This window comes from Calliopsis andreniformis, chromosome 12 (assembly GCF_051401765.1).
Source record: "Calliopsis andreniformis isolate RMS-2024a chromosome 12, iyCalAndr_principal, whole genome shotgun sequence".
NCBI lineage: Eukaryota > Metazoa > Arthropoda > Insecta > Hymenoptera > Andrenidae > Calliopsis > Calliopsis andreniformis.
In genome coordinates this window covers 12106867-12125771 of record NC_135073.1, presented here as the reverse complement: position 1 = coordinate 12125771, position 18905 = coordinate 12106867, and the positions used below count along the sequence as shown (strand labels likewise).

Genomic DNA, 18905 nt, shown 5'->3' with positions numbered 1-18905 from the left:
TAATCAATGTATGTAAGAACAAATTTATTTTTCTCACCCAGATAATGTTTTTATTTACACATGTATTCATATATATATTTTGTGAACATATCTTTTTTAAATAAATAAAATGATCATTTTAACTAATTCATTGAATTCCTTTAGTCATATTATTTAATAAATTCGGCCGTTGTACTTTTTCGTCTAATTCTAACAAGCAGGGAACGTTCTGAAACATATATTAAAAAATAGAATTTAAGGTAAGAATATGTAATAGAAAAATACAATAATTTATAAACCTACCGTGGAAAATCAGATGCTGGTTCTGCAAATTTCTGTCTAACCATAAAAGTAGCGATCGCCTCTGCTACTTTGTCTGGAACATCCTCATGTACCACATGTCCACATGCTGGTAATACTTGCATTTGAAATTTGCCTAACGACAAAACACGCAACATTAATATACTGCACAAATACATGGTAGAAAGTTTAATATTTATTATACTAATTATACCTTGCATCTGACCAACAGTGAGTTCTCGATCCAATCTATCGACGCCAGCTAGTAGTAGTACCTTAGGAACAGGTACATTTAAAAATGCTGTTGATAATCCCTTAAACCATCCGAACCAATGCTGTTCAGTCTTGGATAAGTCTATCCTCCAAACGTATTTCCTAGAAGCGGGGGCAGCAGCAGGTGAAGGTGGTGGTGGCATATTTACAGATTCTTCTTCTTCGATAATATCCTCTCGCGGTAAAGTTGGTTCCGAATTAGATTCATATGACGATTGCGATAGGGAATCAATATCATGGGTGGCTAATTTGTTAGTTTCAGTGCTAGAGCAATGTAAAATGTAATATGTTAAAATGAAATAAAAGTAGATAGATTGTTTAATATGCATATATGTATACTAACTTTTTTATTTGGCCGGGAACTGAAACTTTAGCTGATTGTACATTACGGATTTGTCCACTTCGTACACTAAAATTTGGATAATTAGAGATATTCTCCTATAATCTCGTTTTTGATTATACAACACAAATATGTAATATATTAAAGAGGTAAATAACATTTTAGTTTGTACAGGATCAGCCAAAAATTGCCTTCCTTCTGAAAAATGCGCTTAGAATAGCAAATTTTGTAAATTATTCAAAGTTATAAGAATAAGACAAGGAAGCTGCAATATTTTGTTACTTTAGAAAATAGATAAATAATACTCACCACCATTCCACAGCTTGAGAAATAGAACTAAAACTAGATGGCCGTGATCTTAAAAAGCTTTGCATAGATGCTAATGCATCCATAGCTGTTCCTTCAACAACATCTATTACTCCCAATCCACATAAATTTGATATTAATGGTGCAGCTCTAACGGCTACTGCACCTCCCATACTGTGGCCCACTAGAATCACTGGATCATTGTCTGTTACTGCCTTTATTACTGCTGCAACATCCCTAATAAGCAAATGAAAACATTAGAATAAATATACTACGTAAATTACATTATACTAAAGTAAATTATGTTAAAGTTTTATTTACTCTGCCAAAGTTTCTGCAGATAAATCTTCTTCATTTGTAGTATGCGTATCCCCGTGACCTCTAAGATCAATGGCCATAACTTTACAAACTACCATGGTCATAATTGATTTCTAAAATATATAAAATATGCAAGCTGTTCTGTATTTTTTATATTTAACAATTAACACTTACGGTGAATTCCGCCCATGTTAATGCACTGTATCCTCCACCATGTAGCAATACCAACAACGGGCCTTCTGTTCCTTTAGTATAAACATGAAATGTATCTGTGCTTATTGGTATATCCTCGGAATGATCAAAATATGGAATCCACTGAACCGGTTCATAATCTCTCTTACGTTGAAATCCCTTTGATTTGCTAACTCTGTCATATAAAAAAAAGTTGAAATAATTCAATAAATCAACCTTGACATTTTTACATGAAATACACAGTGAAAGCTTATTATTGTTTAATCACTTTGAAGCAGCTTAATATTCTTGAAATTTCATTCAACATCTCGGGTTCATACAGATCATAACAAACTAACCTAGAGCCGATACCGAAATTAACACCCGATGGTGGTAGTTTTGACTTTAAAATCGACTTTTGGAGGGAAGACATGTTAGCATCAGCAGGCGTCTCTGCTTTTGTAATAATACTGTTCGTGAACACGATTGCTTTCCACTAGTTTCATAAGCACATCACAAACTGTATTATCGTTGCCACAAAACACATTTGAAGGAATGCCAAAATCGTTGTGACAGCTTTAGGTTGTCACTACCTACAAACACCTGCAAATATCGTTCCTGTCTTCGATATGGAGTCGCCTGGGAAAATTTGTTGCTCTCTTGCAAGGAGAGGTCATGACATTGAACACTTAGATTTAGATGAACATTTTTTTTTATTAATAGTGAAGGACGCTCAAAAACTAACTCTACAGGCTTTCTATCTCATAGACATTAAGTCATTGAAAAAATTGATAAAAAAGAGATTTTGAATCTCTATGTATTCAGTAGTGTTAATTGCTGTTTTGAAGGATATGATAGGTCAATAAAATGAAGTACGTTTTGCTATGCAAAGACCGTGAATTCGAATCTCAGCATGCTGTGAATTTGTCAATTTCTTTCTCTCTCTTTTTTTTTATTTATACGGTAATACTTTTTTACTTTACATCGAGGATACAGTCATAAAATTGTTAAATCAAGAAACGTCCTTCAACTTTCAAGTTTGATAAAATAAAAGTGAATTGAATTAAGTAAAAATTTATCAAGTTTCGAAATAGGGTAATTAATGATAACTTAAGGTAATTAATAATTATCATTTCTCAATATCAAAATATATACTAATTTATTTAATTTTGAAGCAATTTCTTATTTCAAATGAGTTCTATTATTAATAAGCAGTATTTCTTGAAATTAATTATAATATTTAGATTGATCCAGCTTCAAATGTTTCCGGAAATATTTAATTTTAATTCCTACCACTCGTAGCGCTATAATTTTATTTTTAAGCTGAATCGATAACGTTGAGTGTGACTAGAAAATGGTAAAATTTCATCTGCGTTAAAAAAATACATTAGTTGATAAGTCTATTCTATAGTTTGTCAGTGTCGAAACTTTTCGTAAACAAAGTATACGTGTTACTTTATTTTATATCGTATTTGCGATAATACTACCTCTTTGTATAGCGGGAGCATTGAAATCAGATGGAAAGTATGGGAATAAAGGAAATGAGGAAGCTGTTGAAAGAAAGGATATAAGACAATGAACATCCTTCGTATCTATTGTATTATTATTATTATATATCCTAGATACATTTATATAAAATATGTTGACGTTTAATTTAATAAATACAATTATCATTACATTTTTAAATTCATCAAAATTAATGTTGTTTATTCCTTATAATTTGATAATATCACTTAATTCTGCTTCTTACTCAAAAGATGCTGTAAAAAAATAAACGAAACCGGAGGTAGCTGTCACACTTTTTAATTGATTGTGAGAGATGACCTCAAATGTGATAACCAACCTCAATATATTTATAACAATCATCCCCACTTATCATCCAGTATAAAAATGGGTTACAGTGCCTCAACGGATGAAGATATCGGCAAATAAAATCATAAAGAAAAATTGTCCGTTTATGAACTTATAGATTTCATGAATGTACCCAGAATTATACAATAATATGCTGTATATTACAACAAAAAGAACAAAAGGGGGGCTTAAAAAATATTCATCCATGAAACACAGAATTCGAACATTTTCAAGCAACGATAGCGATAAAAAATTGACAATAAAAATTTATAAACCAAAGAAACAGTTACTCATAAACAACAATATGTATATATAGCAATGAATCTGTCATTTGGTAAATAAAACGAAATATGTCAATCACCCTCCGTCTCCCCTACCTAAGCTACACATGTTTCCCTGAGTCAACTATAGGTATCATAATTGCCTAGATACACATGTGTTGGTGAACAGCTGCGATAAGTTGGATCCGAAGATTCCGTGATTAAATAAATTCAGCGTAATTACACGTCTAAAATGAAGCTGAGATAACAGTAACATAAAGCAGCCGAGAGATATCTGCATCATCGTGCGCCTGCTAAGCGGTGAGTTCGCGAGCCCGTGGTCCCGTGCACATTCCAAAGCGCACAATTAAAATATTCCTCGCGAGATAAAATTTCGTGCGTGGCGCGCGCACGCGCGTACTCGTGGACAGGTCGGGCACAGCAGTAATTTGAAAAAAGACGAAGTTAGCGCGCGGTGAAGGGCAACGCGCGAATGATTTTCTACAGGTAGTTTAAAAATGGCGACTGACAGGTACGCGTTTCCTCGCGTGCACGGCGCCGCGACGAGACCAGAAGCGACGTGATTCCCGTGATAACCGAGCCACGGGCTTCGACTCGGCCTCCCCGATTCAATTTCGTTCGGCTGTATCGTCGCGTTGGGGTAATCTTGCAAATTATGTTGCGAATTCGTCGGTCAACACGGTGACTTTCTCTCCCGCTACGTCGTGCATTCGCGAGTTCCCCGACTCTGTTCAGTTCACCTCGGCACAGCTAAATTTTTCTGCGCTCCCATCCGACTCTGTTTGCTCGGGCTGACGAAAACGAAAACGAACAAAATCGAACGAATGAACGAACGTGTGAGCTTCCGCATTCTCCTGGATCGCGAACGAATTAGTGAACGAACGAGCAATCGCTTGCCGATGTGAGTAGATTATCTCGCGGCTTGATAACTGCCAGTCCTGAAACACAATTCTTCCACCTGCTTTGACTCCTGGTTTGCGAACATCGAGTTGCGAACGTATCCACGTTTCCGTTTCTAATTCACCCACGTCGATAATTTATTTCCTGTTACCCCTATTTCCTTCTCCCCCTTTCTCTCTCTTTTCTCTTTATTCTGTTATCTCGACTGTTACCTTCCTCGTTCAGACGAGGATTGTGTTAAATGTTAATGTTTTTTTTTGTTTTCGCGTCGATAGATAAGGGACGGAAAATAATGAACGAAAACAAAACAATGTCGTTGAATGTACTATGCCTACATATGTTATTCATTTTTTCTTATCATGTAGTATGTTATAGAAAAATTACATCACGTTTTGTGATGCAAATTATATCGTTTTTCAACGAGTTCATTATTGATAATGTTAACCAATCTGTTATCTTTATGTTATTGACTGCGTTGTTAATTACTTTCGTGTTAGTTTGATTGATTGTTGTTGAAAGTATTGTTTAGTAAAGAAATCTTATTTTACATTCATTTGTCTATGGTCCCATTACATTAATTTTAGTACATAGATATGGATGAACTGTAAACTTTACATTAGAAATGAATTTGCATAATGTAGCTCTTTCAGAATTATCAAGTACATATGTATTTTTGTTGATAGGTTTTTGTAAAAATATATGCCAACTTAATACTCCTTATATAATGATTTTCAATGAGTATTTAAAAAGGTTCGTGTAAATACAAAGCGTTTACTTACTTAAGTACTTGATAAGTGTGAGAGCGTAGTGAATGAAAGCATAATATTGCTCATATCAAATACCTAATGAGAAAGAGGCCAGTTTCACACAGGTTTCTGAATGGTTTTTGAAAACTTGATATTATGTCAAAATGATGTCTAATGTTTATCACAAAATTTTAAGATATCTTGGAATACATTCATGGCTTTGTAAATGTAAAGGTAAATTGGTTAACATCCAAATTTCTTTCTTAAGTACCATAGTACTCCTGATACAGTCATTTTTTCAGTGTACTAGAGTTATCAATGTACTGTAAAAAATATGTCAAATAATATATAACTTTTATGTTAAACAGGTAAATATATCTGCAAGAATTACAAACATATAATCATGGAACATTCCGACTTGGTAGCAGAAATGGTGCATGTGGAAAGGTTAACAACTCAGGAACGATTACATTTGGCCCGTCATAGAAGACTTCAACAGCTGAAAGTATGGCGTCAGCGAGAGAAAGAGTGGTTGAGACATCAAACTAGGCATACAAGCAATAAACGTCATATATACTTTAATGACAGTGTCATGCTTTTGGAAGCTGCAGCAAGAAATGACATTGATGAAGGTGATATATACATTCATTAAAATTTATTATTTACGCTAACTTTTTGTACACTTTCATTCAACAATGTGTAAATGTTTCAGTAAGAAGACTCTTGAAAAAAGGAGTAAATCCAGATTCCACCAATGAAGATGGATTAACAGCTTTACATCAGTGTTGCATAGATGATAATGAGGAAATGATGAAGTTACTAATTGAATTTGGAGCAAATGTCAATGCAGAAGACAGTGAAAAATGGACACCATTACATGCTGCTGCTACATGTGGACACTTGCATTTAGTTAAAAACTTAATTGCTAGAGGTGCCAATTTATTAGCTGTTAATGCTGATGGTAATATGCCTTATGATATTTGTGAAGATGAAAAAACGTTAGACTGTATTGAAGGTAAAGATTTTTCTGAATACTATAATTTCTATTAAAGTGATATTTTTTCAACCTATTTTGTTTATTTGTGTAATACAGGAGAAATGGCAAGACGAGGAGTTACTCAAGAATTGATAGATGAGACTAGAGCTTCGATAGAAGTCCAAATGTTAAGAGATTTACAACATATAGCTTCTATAGGTGGCGATCTCGAATATAAAGATCATCAAGGTGCTACACCAGTATGTATAGAGTTCATTAATCTTTATGTTTCCACATAGGAGGTATCAATTTATCATTAAGGCAAGCGATATTTTCGAATTGTAGCTTCATATTGCAGCTGCAAACGGATACTTAAGGGTAGTAGAATTTCTTCTGGACCAACATGTTTCGACTGATGTAGAAGATAATGATAAGTGGCAACCAGTCCATGCAGCTGCATGCTGGGGACATGTAAGAGGAAAACATGTAACAAGTGTAAGCTTGTTTAGATTACCAGTATCTTCTAAATGTGTTATTTGATTTTAGTTAGAAGTTCTCGAGTTGTTGGTACAAAATGGAGCTGACTTAAATGCCAAAAATAAACATGACGAAACTCCAGCTGGTAAAAACATGTTTAATAAAAAATTTTCACAGAAAGTTTGTGCTTAGAATCAATGTTAACAAAAGGATTAATTTAATTCTACAGATATTTGCGAAGATCCTGAGATAAGAGAAAGAATAGTAGAATTAAAAACAGAGCAAGAAAGTAAACGGTTACGAGAAGCGCAAGGAAGACGAGTACGCAGATCTCAAAGCATAAATACACGTACTCAAAGTGTAAGGCGAACTTCCATCAGAGATAAGGTTTTAACCACGAAAAAAGATGCCCAAGAAGAAGCTCGTCTTAGACTACAAGCACAACAGGTAATAATATTTTAAACGATTAACCATCGTTAGAAATCAAAAGTATGAATTAATTGAAAAAAATATAACATTTTAGACATACGTTGGTGGTTCAACTGCGAATATATCTCAGTCTGAAAATGACATTAACACGCGGGAACATATGAATAGTGAAACAGATTCTAGTACACCACCGACGGCAGTACGTAAAGCTCCAGAGGGAAAAGATAATGAATCTTTTCTTCACGAAGACGTCGATAAAGAATCAGGTACATTCCAAAACATGTTACATTCACATCGGTTGTGGTTCAGTAGAATCCTCTGGTAAATGGTAGTCTTGTGCATAAGATCGTGCAAAAGAAAACGTAACGTGTCGTGTCCATTTACATTGTGCGTTCGTAACGCATAACTCGACCTTTGTAACGTTGTATAATAATGTAATATACGTGTGCTGCGTCAAAATTGAATATTCGTTTATGTTTTGAAGTTGGGCAAAGGGAAATTCTTTTATAGTTCAAGATAAGACTGAAAACTAATCTGCAGCTAGAATAATTACAACTTGATTTACTCAAGTTGGCTATTCAGTATTACCGTTGTACAGACAAATTGATGCGGTAGTTTTTACTGATAAATTATCAAACAAAGTATTAAACATTGATCATTTATCAGTCCTTTCTGTTTTCTGTTATTCCTGCGTCGTGCTCCTGAATAATTGCGAGGTCAGTTTTCTATGTGACTTTTCTATTCCTTTAAACGTACTTTTTAACATTACGTTTGTATTAATTTTTAACTTTCTATATTACCGTATGCTCCGGAATCTCGATTCGTAACGTGTTGAGTCATTTCTACATATATGTTGGATGCATACACAATCTGTTTTTCTCTTTGAAAATATTCTGGTATGGAAACGTTCACTGTTTCATCCATATCGAACTTTTTGTGGCAAGGATTACGTTGTATTGGCTTTCTTCTTAGCACTTTTTTGCAAATATTAGTATTTAGAAGAGCTTATTGACTGTTACATGCGGAAAGGTATTCCGATAAATTTATCGATATGTTTAAATGAACTTTTCATAACATCGTTTATATATTGAACATGACTTAGGGCGTTCTGAACATAAACGCACACTTTTACACTATACAAATATCTTCCAGTAGTTATACTAGTGAAAACTTAATAAATAGTTCTTCCATACACTTTGAATATCTTTCCCCATGTTACCTCGAAAATGAATAGTTCATTAGAAAAGTAGTATCATTTGATAATGAAATTTTCAACTTTTCATGCAAAGGATTATCTAGATTTTGATCTATACTCAGAAATCTATACTCCTTCGTAACTAATATTGAATGAGCACTTTCATATATGCTTACTACATATCCTAAACTAGAACATTACTCAACTAAAGCGTACTTCAATTATTAAACATATCGTTCAGCCGCAACGATCATATACACTAGATCTGCGAGAAAGTTTTGTCATTTACAATATTATAACAGAGACAAATATCAAAATTACTCATAATAGACTTTTCTCTAACAAGAAATGTTAATTTATCCTGTTTACAAAATTTAAGTTCTAGGAATAGATACCTCTTCTTCGTAGCTGTCAATATAATAAATTTCTTCTGTCCTTTTATACACACTGCAAAGCTATTTTCTAATGCTATTTATGTTTTTGTATTTGTTCACGCTACATTCCTTTAGTCAATTATTTTTTTCAACAAATTTAAGTTTTTTATTCGTACTGGAGATAAATTTCGTACAATTTTGTAAAACTGACAGGCAGAACTTCACCACAGAAACAACATATTGATTGCGCTAAAGCTGAACAGTATTCGCTCATTGTTAGCTGCGTACTCGCGCAATATGTCTTCCTGTCTTTGAGTTTTATCACTAAACGATAAAGTCGTTACGAGGTCAGTTGTGTCACGACATCAGATCGTTTCACATTATTAATATCATATTAATAATTGATAAACTTTAATACAAATTTCACATCAAATCGATCATATTGATGCAATATTTTGATTTAAATGTACAAAGTGACTTATCATTACTGAAAAACTCACATAGAAAATATAAGTAATTTTGCTATACCATATTAAACACTTGCTAATACAATTCAATACATTAATTGTGAATGAAGAAATGGTTGATTTGATGTAATAATTCACTATAACAAAAAAGTTTGTTGTTTGGACATTGACACAGCTCAGAATGATATTGATTCAAACTGCAAGGAGATGCAAAAGTAAGTGACTTAAATGCCCCAGAGAATTCGACTATTGCGTATGCTTTACATGTATATTTTCCCATGTACAAGAGGTATTGCATACAACTGCTGGATTGTAAATTAAATCTTTCCCAAGCAAATGCAGCCATAAGATTTATTTTATAATCTAACAAAACAAAACAAACTCTATAGCAATTATTTACAACAAAGGAAATATAAAAAAGGAAGAAACATATTAAATATTTCTTCCTTCTTCCAAAAGTAACAAGTCTGGAAACATAATGGTGCGTGCAACAACTTGCTAATAAAAGATAGTGGGTGATGGAAAGGTGTTCACGTAGAATACATGTAGAGTATAGAAAACATGTTCCTGGTGCTCTTTTGTGTAATGTTTTTAACGCTTATCGCTAAAGCATGTGACGCTTGGCGCATGGCCATTAGTTTACGACTAGACCAGTTTTTCTTTCTTTTTTTTTCTTTTTTTTTTTTAAGTACAATTTCAGTGTATAAAAAAGGGGATTAGGTGGTGGAGGGTTACATCAGGTGAAATGACAAGTGAGGTGGAATGGAATGAAAGAAGGATACGAATATTGCGTGCAATTGGAGAAAGAGATGTAGCATTGGATTTACATGTTTGCCTCGGCAGTCACAGGGTCCGACCCGCCGGTCGGTAATCAGCAGTCGACGTACACACCAGACCGCGACACCAATGGCAAGATCAACATACACGTCTCGGTAGTTTTTGTCAAATCATTATCGGATTTGAAGAAACAGAGGGCACAGAACCGGCACATATCCACTGGCTCGATAGATGCCAATGGAAATGGCATTCCCGTGTCGCCCATCTCCAATTCCGAACTCAGCAGCAGTGGAGATTTTCAGCGATTCACCGGGAATACCAGCGACATTGTTGGCGATAGTCATTCCGAGAAAAATTGCTGCACCCTCATGTAAACACTTTCCATTCTTTTCGTTTCTATCTTCCTATTCTTACCACTACCTTTGCTAAGTACCTTTATAGTATCTTTACTATTGTAAACTTGTGATCGATATGTTCTTTTGATAAGAGAATTAATGTATAGAACAAAGTTCTATTTGAACGTGGTGCAATCTAGCACAATTTCGATGTTAAGTTTGACTTTATAATATTCTCGAGTCTCTTATGGAGATCATTTTTTAAATACTGATTAATCCTGCGAACTCGATACGATTCTGTGAGAATCGTATCGGTTGAAACGTTGAACGATATGCTCGCGAAGTTGAGATTCTGAAAGAAATTTTCAGTATATTGTACTTAAGCAGATATTTAAGATACAACTTGAAATGAGAGAGATGATTTTACTGAAATTCAAATTTATGTTTTGAATTTGTACAGAATTTATTTATTACTGCGTAAAATAATGTATATCTCGAACAATAATTATTGAATTGTATATTGCGCGAAACGCGTCTGCGACAAATATGTATAGTACCGTACAGAGTATTTCCCGCGTTTTTTATAAAGTGTTAGTTATAAACAATATTTTTTTATATTAATTTAGATGGCCGTATTTCTACGAACACATTTTTATTTGTAAATTTTGATGTGTGCCGTTATTCTACAATAATATATGTCTCATGTTCTTCCTTTAAATACATCGTGAATTACGAGATACTTAAACAAATTGAATTTCATGACCTACAGACTACAAATGAGTACTAACATTTTGTCATATTTTATTTGACTCGCTATTTGACTTCTTTGTTTGATAAACATGATTTTTGTCCTTTCCAGCAATCATAAAAAGTGTAAGCATTCTGCATCGTCAATTTTTAAAAAATATTGTACATCTTTGTAAACTGAATATGCTTTATCAGATTATCAGTGGATAATATGTTCTCTTTTTATACATATCATATCTATAAATTACATGAATATCAGAATAAGCAAAATTGAAAACGTTTTAATATAGAACGTTTTTGTATACAAATAATAGAATATTCAGAAAATAAACATTACGTTACTTCAGTTATTAATACATTCCTTTACTTATACCCCTGTAACTATAACAGTATCATAACAATGTTAACAGAACAATGAATCTTCATTTATTAAAACACAATAAATGACATACATTCGAAGTAGATAACAAATAAAACAATTTACTTAAGAATATCTCTCATTTTACAAACATCATATTAAATATAAACGCATAGTTTCGAAATTCAAATTCTTTCTAATGCCCCATCACTGCACGTGATACAATCACGTGACAGTAGTAGTCAAAGATTGATTATATTTCGAGGAAAGTGTGCTGAAATAACATAACAGAAAAGTGACTCGACAAATTCCAACACATCATGTATCCTTCAAATTAAACATTTTCCAACGCGATTCTTATCATTCGAACCAGCATCATTGATGACGAGTACGAAAAACTACTAAACTACAATTATATACGTTTGTACCGTCCTTCGATGATGTCCATGAATGAACGATTCTCTTTACAGAACACCCGTAATTAAAAGATGAACCTATCGAGGATTACACCAAAATTGTCCCCTTTGCTGCGCGGAGGTTTAGCTGGCTTCAGATCTCGTAATTCGGTATGTCACCATTACTGTGCACTTTTTAGCGATAAATCTCGAACGATACGTGTTCGATGAAGGTTCACTATGTCGCAAAACTAATTGTCTTGGCTAGCGTGTACCGTCGTGCGTTCACTTTCGTGCCCGTGGCCGTTTCGAACGCGATACGCGAGGCAATCGATTATCATTCAGTCGCGATTGTTATTTACAAATATAAACGTGTTAACGTGCGTATCGTATAAACAGGAAATAGAACATACGATAGTAACCTCCGTGTACAATGGGTGGTGTCGCGATAGCACCGCTCTTTTTGAAACGTGAATGACAACTCTACCGAGCTTAGCGTACAGGGTAGAGAGATTACATCAGTCTGTCCAGCAATTGTTATCTAGTTGAACGGATACATGTGTCTTCAATTTTCTGATGCAACTCGCCTGGAGAATTTATCGAACTCCCTTTAAATTGCCAATCAACGCAGCTCGTACGCGATGAGATTTGACATCGATTAATGACAGTGTCACGCTCTCGAGAGGTTAACCCCTGTACACTGTCCAAATAATTCACAAATGTAATTCGACTCACTATCACGAGAAATAGAATGAGGTGTACTTGATCGCTATTACAAAAATTCAGTGAGTTTCGAAGTGAATCCTGATTAAAGAATGAGAGACTGAGATTAAGTTTCGAGTCAACTTGACCCCAACAGTGCACAAGGGTTAATGTTTGTATTTTCTTGGTTGCATCGACTTTTAGGTCACACGTGTATCTAGCCTAAATCTAAAAAGCCATTTAACTCAAATATCTTATATTATTAAAGAGTTTCTTTTTAACGATCTTGAAATGAATTATTTTAATAGGTAATCGACGAATTCATATATCAGGAAGATTACGAGTGTAAATATTAACACGCCCCACTAATATGAGTAACGAATTTACCGTTAGGCATCTGCACTGTCGTGTGAACAAGCACGTTTCCCTCAGTCGAATGCAGGGACTGTGAGTGGTATCTGGCATAGTGGCAGGTGTAAATAGAAATACGGTAGAGATACAGTCGGTAAAATTACATCGAAGATTCGGATGTGTGGAGAATGAAATAACGAAAATGATTTAGAATGAGGGAGTAGTAGTGGTCGGGATCGTGGAGTAGGGAAAGAAAGAGGTGGGATGGAGTAGATAAAAAGTAATGCTGTCTGAAGCACGCGGTAGTTTCTCGTGTTCCATCAATTTTGAACGAGGCGTCTGTGGTTCAATTACAAGTGAGCTCAGTTCCGAAACGTCCCGACCACTTTTTCTTTTGTTTCATATTTTTCCATATTAAACTAAGGTAAATCATTTTTTTTCGTATAACTGAAATATAGTTCATTTCACGATAATTCGATTTCATTATTTTGTTATATTATAGAGGAAATAATTAAGTTGCGATACGTTTAGTCATTGAAATCATTCACGAAGTGAACCGAGGTAAAGAATTGAAGTTCCTTCTGAAGTAGAAGAGATTTACGATGGTCGGACAAGTGTCTATTTTGGCTAATTAAGTCACCTTTGAATTCGCGCTGCGTTTTTGGGACGATGAAAAACTTAGCCCCTTTTTTTAAATTGGTTATTATTTAGTTTCGAAATTCTCACCCATCGAAACTGAATAACCGTGTAAAAGATCTATGTGTGTGTTTTATGTATTGCTCCCGTCACTTTGTATACAAAGTGAACCGCATAAATGGATCATCTTGTTTATTTCCGTTATCAATGAAACCAGCTAACAATCGTTTCATATATTGAAAATTCAATTCAAAGATACGCATAATCATCTCGTTATCATATCATAATGTTTTTCGTAATGTTATACAGTAAATACAGTTATATTTTAAATATAATTAAATTTCCACATTCACAGCTGATTATTCAAAGTAAGTCCTACTTTTTGGCGGGAACTTAAGCAAATTTGAAACATTAAAAAAATACATTTTTTATCGCTGGATTTTAGGAAACAGTATACAAAGGAATTAAAAACATTTAAAACATTTAACAAATACTCAAAATATTCAATAAGACGAAGACATTTGGGTTATGTTAAAGAATTCACTCGACCAACAAAGCTTTGTTACGAAATAACCTGACGATGTCAAAAATGATTCACAGCACGTGGTAGATAAACTTACATGGTTAAGGTGTTAGCGTAATCGAGAGATCGGGTCGAGCATTGATCGTGTTCAAGTACGAAGAAGTTGACTGACAGAATTTTAAACACTCAGAAGGATTCCACCTTCTAAATACGTTTCTCCTTGCACACTTACCTCTTAGTGTATCACTAATTATGATAATGAGAACGTATTTTATAGGATACGTAAAACTAGAAATAAAAAGAACGATAAATCTTCACTTTAAAAAATCGATGCTATTTAAGGGACCTTGACGAGGAAATTTATTCATAAACTGAGTATCTCTGACCAATGTTACACGTGAGAACAAGATTTTCCACTACTAACGTATCCAAAAACGGAAATGATCAAGGTGATCAAGCTATACGGTTCACCCTGTAGATTTCGTCGTGTTTTCTTTTGTAGGCACATCGAACCTGTACCTTATACATACCGGGTGTTCTAAAAGGATAAAGATTTCGAAATATAAATCAGCGGAATATACGGTGTTCGATCGAAATAATTGTTTAAATCTGAAGTAGATGAATTCGAAAAGGAAACACTATGTTAGATTCAGTCGGTGTCAAAGTGCTTAATATCGTTTCGTGCATTATTCTTCTTTTGATCGTGAAAGAGGTAAACGTTGCTCATTTTGAACCTTACATATAAGCTTTCTATCTACACTGTATAAACTTTGCATTGGGTTTTCGTACACAGTTGGGTGAAGGTATTTCAAAAATATGTAGCCGCTAGACTAATTTCGATTTGACGAATTTCAAATCAGATATCTTTCTCTGTCACCATTTCATCGCATTAAAAACGAGAAATAATACATTTCAGTTTAAATTTAATTCACAATAGAAGACTTTCGCTTATTAACTTTAACGTGACCATTACCTAACAGATTTCGCGCGCCTTTATCTGATCTGATCGAAGCAGTATTGCGGCACGTGGAGCGCGTAGCTCTAACTCGTGTCTTTCCGCTAATAGTTTTACGTGGTTTATTCAATTTTTCAGCAAGGCTGTTGTAAGGATTTTTTTAGCTCTTATTTTATTTTCTGATTTTATCTTTTCTATGTGCTGTTCTACGGTTAAACGTCCATCGTTGAAAATGTCACAATAGTCCAACAAAATGCCTGGCCAACTGGAAGAGATCCAAGCAAAGCGCGCAACATTCGGAATGGGCTGCTTTTGGGCAGGTGACAGCCTCTTCGGTGTGTTACCTGGTGTGATCAGAACTTGTGTGGGTTACGCTGGCGGACAGAAGGAATCGCCAAGTTATAGAAATATGTATGCGTGAATTTTCTTTATTTTTTTTTTCCTTTCAATATTTTAATCCTTTCGTGTTTTTTAAGCAGCGGTGATCACACGGAAGTCGTCGATATCGAATATAATCCAGATGTAATATCGTACTCGCAACTACTTGCTCTGTTTTGGCAAAACCACGAGTATGGTCTTACCACCAAAATCAAGAGACAGGTAAAGTGATCAATCCCTCTTTTTAAATTTGGGATTATAGTAAAATCACTTATATAATACTATAGACAATACAAGGTATTCCAAGAAAATGTATACACACTTTTGTAACTCGCTGTATCTTCGTTCTCTGTGTCTATAATTTTTTAGACAGCCTGTAATATAGTAAGTTATCGTTATGCTAACTTGTATTCAAATTTTTAGTACATGTCTTTGATTTTGTACCACGACGAGGAGCAGAAATTGTTGGCCGAGAAGTCACGTGAACAAGAGCAGCGCAAACGCACGGATCTGGTCCTCACCGAGATACGAAAGTTCGAAAAGTTTTACCCAGCCGAAGAGTAAGTATTCTATATTGCAAATGGGTTAGAATTTTCGTTCTGTAACAGATAGCAATAAAGAATCTTTTCCTGTTCCTTAGCTATCATCAGAAATATCGACTCAGAAATCACCCGTGGTTGGTCGAAATTACTGGGCTAACAAGTGATGAAGTCCTCCGCAGTTCCCCCTTAGCTGCAAAGTTGAATGGCTACATAGCAGGTGCTGGGACACTTGACCAATTCGAGAAAGACTTGCCGAAACTCGGTTTGAGTGAAAAAGCGGTTCAGTATTTGAAGAAATATGTGATTGAGAACCAAGGAAATGGTTTATATTGCTAGCTATCGTTAAACACTATTAAGAATTTTTATCAGAGAATGAATGAAATTTATTTCTTCGCGAGAAGAAGTTCTAATGCTTAGCTTATTTACGTTGTTCAGGTTTCCTGCACGACTTTTTTAGGAGAAATATGTTCTACAAGACATTTTAAGTGACATGATTAGATTTTTAACACAATCTTATTGAGCACCTTTACATGAAAGGTGTTTTCGTTATTTCGTATTACATTTTCCTCGCAATCGTTACTATAGCGTGTAAGTTTCATTTGCGGTATATTTATTATACTATTGTTTATGCGTGGCAGACACGTGAACCGATTTTTAAACGCCAATCTAAAAGAAAAATTTGCAATAGAAATACTGGTCAGGCTGTGAAGGGTGTGTAATAACTATTTCTTACAAGAATTCCATTAACCACCTTGTGCATTCTTTGTAAGTTTGTTATATCATTGTACAACTTGAAATCGATGGTTATGGAAAATAGGATTGGACTGAGGTGGATATATTTTAAATAGTTTTCTATTTACAATAACATACTATAACGAATACGATTTAATAATTATACACATGACAATATTGTTGTCCCATATTTATTTTGTTAATCTCACTGTTCATGAGGAATAAAAGGTGTATATAAGTTTAGGACAACTGCGTTACCGCAAACGCTCGCGTATATGCATGTATACGTCATTCAATATGCTTCAAATTAGTACACAATTATAACTAGAACGCCGCTTGAGCTATTTTTTATACTTACATGTACTTGCGTTCAAGCTATTTGCATAAGAAAAATTAAAATGTATCAACTGTTTACAGAATTTAGTGCAATGTAAAAATAATAACTTCGTTAATTATATTTTCTACTAAGAAATGTATGCTACTTACCTTTTTTAGTATTGTACATAATAAAGTATAATAAAATATATAATAAATATGTAATTTGTTTATTATGTACCTTTTTGTTATGAGTATTTCATGTTACTATGAAATCTACAAAATATCTCAGGATACAAAGCTTTCATAAGTAATAAGTAACAGAACTGATTTATTTACTGTAAAGGAGGTATGAAAATTTAATTGAAAATGTATAGCTATCTAGCGGTGGCGCATATGAATTACTGTCCCTTTTCTTGGGAACACTACTATTGGCGCCATCTAGCAGAAATTCATTTTCTGGATTGTACCCGCATCCCCCTTGCCTAAACTCCACCACGTGGAGAGTTCATAGGCGTCGCCGCTAAAAATTTGTAAATCCAAAAGCGTCGACTCTTAAATATGCGTTTAAAAGGATGTTTACTAATAAACAAGCAATTGTAATGTACGATGTCATTGCACAACTAACTATTTAGACTGCAAAATAATTTTATATTTTGAAATTGTGAGAAGACTAATAAATAATTTTTTAATTCAAAAACGAAATAGCATTGTTAATTCCTGAGTACCATTCCTAGATGGCATTTTGAGACATACTGATTGAACAAATACCTTTTACAAAATCTTTTTTAACAGCATATAAGCAATTTTTGTTGCTAAATATTCATTATAGAATAATACTGTACAATTTGTAAACTGTATAATCGCTATATTTCTCTTGGCATCATAGGTATTTTTGACCTAAAGACCCAGGTCATAAAAAGACATTTGATGATAGATCTTCCTTAAGACTTAGTTCGTGATTTCACGCAGTCAATAAATTACAAACACAACTTATTGGTTGTGATTATTCTGTCAAAACAGAATAATTGGAAAACAAATTTAGAAGTTTGTTAGTTAATTAAAATTTAAAGCAAAATGAAGCCCACTCTTGTCGCAGACGAAATGTTCCCTGAAGGTGCAGGGTCATACATTGAATTAGAAGAGGTAATTGTATTATCGCGATAAGGTTATGTTTGCAACAACATAATTACACGGCAAATAAATTATTCAGTAGAGTTTGAATATGTATCATTATTACCGTTATTTATTAATAAAAAGTTTAAAACGTTTTAGGTTGGCGGGAGTCGCTTGTTAGTCGATCTTACAGCAAGTGAGAAGGCAGTACATTCAGACTTTTTCAATGGTATTTATTTATCAAATGAATTATTTGTACAATACTATATTTACAATTACGAATAATTTTTTGTTTGCAGATTTTGATGACCTATACGATGATGACGACCTTGAGTGAATGAGTACCAATCTTTATATGATCAATAGTAATGTTTACAGACTGCTAGATTATTAAAAGCTTAACTTTTCACAACAAATACGGGAATAATCTTTTGTAAATACTAAATGTAAGATGTAAAATAGAAAAGCGAATGTATCAAGTATATTTTTCATAGTTTATTCATATAAATCTATCACCATCTTTTATTTAAAATGTTTATGTAACAATAATAGACTTAACGTAACGTGTAATGTATACTGTATTAATATATTTTTTTTTTACAAATATCTATAAAAAGTTGAAATTAACAATACCTCAATATTGTGCACTTATAAATTAAA

At 33.8% G+C, this 18905-nt stretch overlaps 4 protein-coding genes across 10 annotated transcripts; 3 read left to right on the top strand and 1 right to left on the bottom strand.

Moving 5' to 3' along the window:
• Positions 1-69: 69 nt before the first annotated feature.
• Positions 70-2330, bottom strand: LOC143185419 (protein phosphatase methylesterase 1). The gene is made up of 8 exons (XM_076388399.1): positions 2047-2330; positions 1691-1883; positions 1520-1629; positions 1202-1435; positions 896-961; positions 494-816; positions 283-415; positions 70-208 (listed from the first exon to the last, which is right to left on the bottom strand). Exons 1-8 carry the CDS (start codon positions 2118-2120, stop codon positions 190-192), a joined length of 1152 nt encoding a protein of 383 aa, XP_076244514.1. The 5' UTR covers positions 2121-2330; the 3' UTR covers positions 70-189.
• Positions 2331-4052: 1722 nt separating this feature from the next.
• On the top strand, positions 4053-11234 carry Mypt-75d (Myosin phosphatase targeting subunit 75D). 3 transcript variants are annotated; one of them, XM_076388387.1, is made up of 9 exons: positions 4053-4720; positions 5834-6097; positions 6178-6480; positions 6559-6701; positions 6787-6912; positions 6988-7063; positions 7148-7365; positions 7442-7613; positions 9130-10211. In XM_076388387.1, the coding sequence occupies exons 2-9, from the start codon at positions 5869-5871 to the stop codon at positions 9249-9251; spliced, it is 1389 nt and encodes a 462-aa protein (XP_076244502.1). In that variant the 5' UTR covers positions 4053-4720; positions 5834-5868; the 3' UTR covers positions 9252-10211. The 3 variants fall into 3 exon arrangements, with proteins under 3 accessions (XP_076244502.1, XP_076244503.1, XP_076244501.1); XM_076388388.1 differs by lacking the exon at positions 9130-10211 and adding an exon at positions 8069-8983; XM_076388386.1 differs by lacking the exon at positions 9130-10211 and adding an exon at positions 10227-11234 and having other exon boundaries at positions 4054-4720.
• Positions 11235-11847: 613 nt separating this feature from the next.
• Msra (methionine sulfoxide reductase A) lies at positions 11848-16418 on the top strand. 5 transcript variants are annotated; one of them, XM_076388390.1, is made up of 6 exons: positions 11848-11988; positions 12071-12166; positions 15407-15573; positions 15642-15762; positions 15964-16100; positions 16181-16418. In XM_076388390.1, the coding sequence occupies exons 2-6, from the start codon at positions 12089-12091 to the stop codon at positions 16416-16418; spliced, it is 741 nt and encodes a 246-aa protein (XP_076244505.1). In that variant the 5' UTR covers positions 11848-11988; positions 12071-12088. The 5 variants fall into 5 exon arrangements, with proteins under 5 accessions (XP_076244505.1, XP_076244504.1, XP_076244508.1 ...); XM_076388389.1 differs by having other exon boundaries at positions 15639-15762; XM_076388393.1 differs by lacking the exons at positions 11848-11988; positions 12071-12166 and adding an exon at positions 12844-13404 and having other exon boundaries at positions 15639-15762.
• A 1662-nt stretch (positions 16419-18080) lies between these two features.
• Positions 18081-18727, top strand: LOC143186200 (COP9 signalosome complex subunit 9). Its single transcript, XM_076389716.1, has 3 exons — positions 18081-18275; positions 18405-18474; positions 18545-18727. The coding sequence occupies exons 1-3, from the start codon at positions 18207-18209 to the stop codon at positions 18580-18582; spliced, it is 177 nt and encodes a 58-aa protein (XP_076245831.1). The 5' UTR covers positions 18081-18206; the 3' UTR covers positions 18583-18727.
• Positions 18728-18905: the final 178 nt, after the last annotated feature.

Bases quoted from the DNA above. Each gene is read 5' to 3' on its own strand.
- LOC143185419 (XM_076388399.1), bottom strand. From the start codon at position 2,120: ATGTCTTCCCTCCAAAAGTCGATTTTAAAGTCAAAACTACCACCATCG. The intron at 1,630-1,690 runs GTAAGTGTTAAT...TATATATTTTAG, and splicing joins TAACATGGGCGGAATTCACC to AAATCAATTATGACCATGGT. The intron at 817-895 runs GTTAGTATACAT...ACATTGCTCTAG, and splicing joins GTTCCCGGCCAAATAAAAAA to CACTGAAACTAACAAATTAG.
- Mypt-75d (XM_076388386.1), top strand. From the start codon at position 5,869: ATGGAACATTCCGACTTGGTAGCAGAAATGGTGCATGTGGAAAGGTTA. The intron at 6,481-6,558 runs GTAAAGATTTTT...TGTGTAATACAG, and splicing joins AACGTTAGACTGTATTGAAG to GAGAAATGGCAAGACGAGGA. The intron at 7,366-7,441 runs GTAATAATATTT...ATAACATTTTAG, and splicing joins TTAGACTACAAGCACAACAG to ACATACGTTGGTGGTTCAAC.
- Msra (XM_076388389.1), top strand. From the start codon at position 12,089: ATGAACCTATCGAGGATTACACCAAAATTGTCCCCTTTGCTGCGCGGA. The intron at 12,167-15,406 runs GTATGTCACCAT...ATGTCACAATAG, and splicing joins GCTTCAGATCTCGTAATTCG to TCCAACAAAATGCCTGGCCA. The intron at 15,574-15,638 runs GTATGCGTGAAT...GTGTTTTTTAAG, and splicing joins TCGCCAAGTTATAGAAATAT to CAGCGGTGATCACACGGAAG.
- LOC143186200 (XM_076389716.1), top strand. From the start codon at position 18,207: ATGAAGCCCACTCTTGTCGCAGACGAAATGTTCCCTGAAGGTGCAGGG. The intron at 18,276-18,404 runs GTAATTGTATTA...AAAACGTTTTAG, and splicing joins CATACATTGAATTAGAAGAG to GTTGGCGGGAGTCGCTTGTT. The intron at 18,475-18,544 runs GTATTTATTTAT...TTTTGTTTGCAG, and splicing joins ACATTCAGACTTTTTCAATG to ATTTTGATGACCTATACGAT.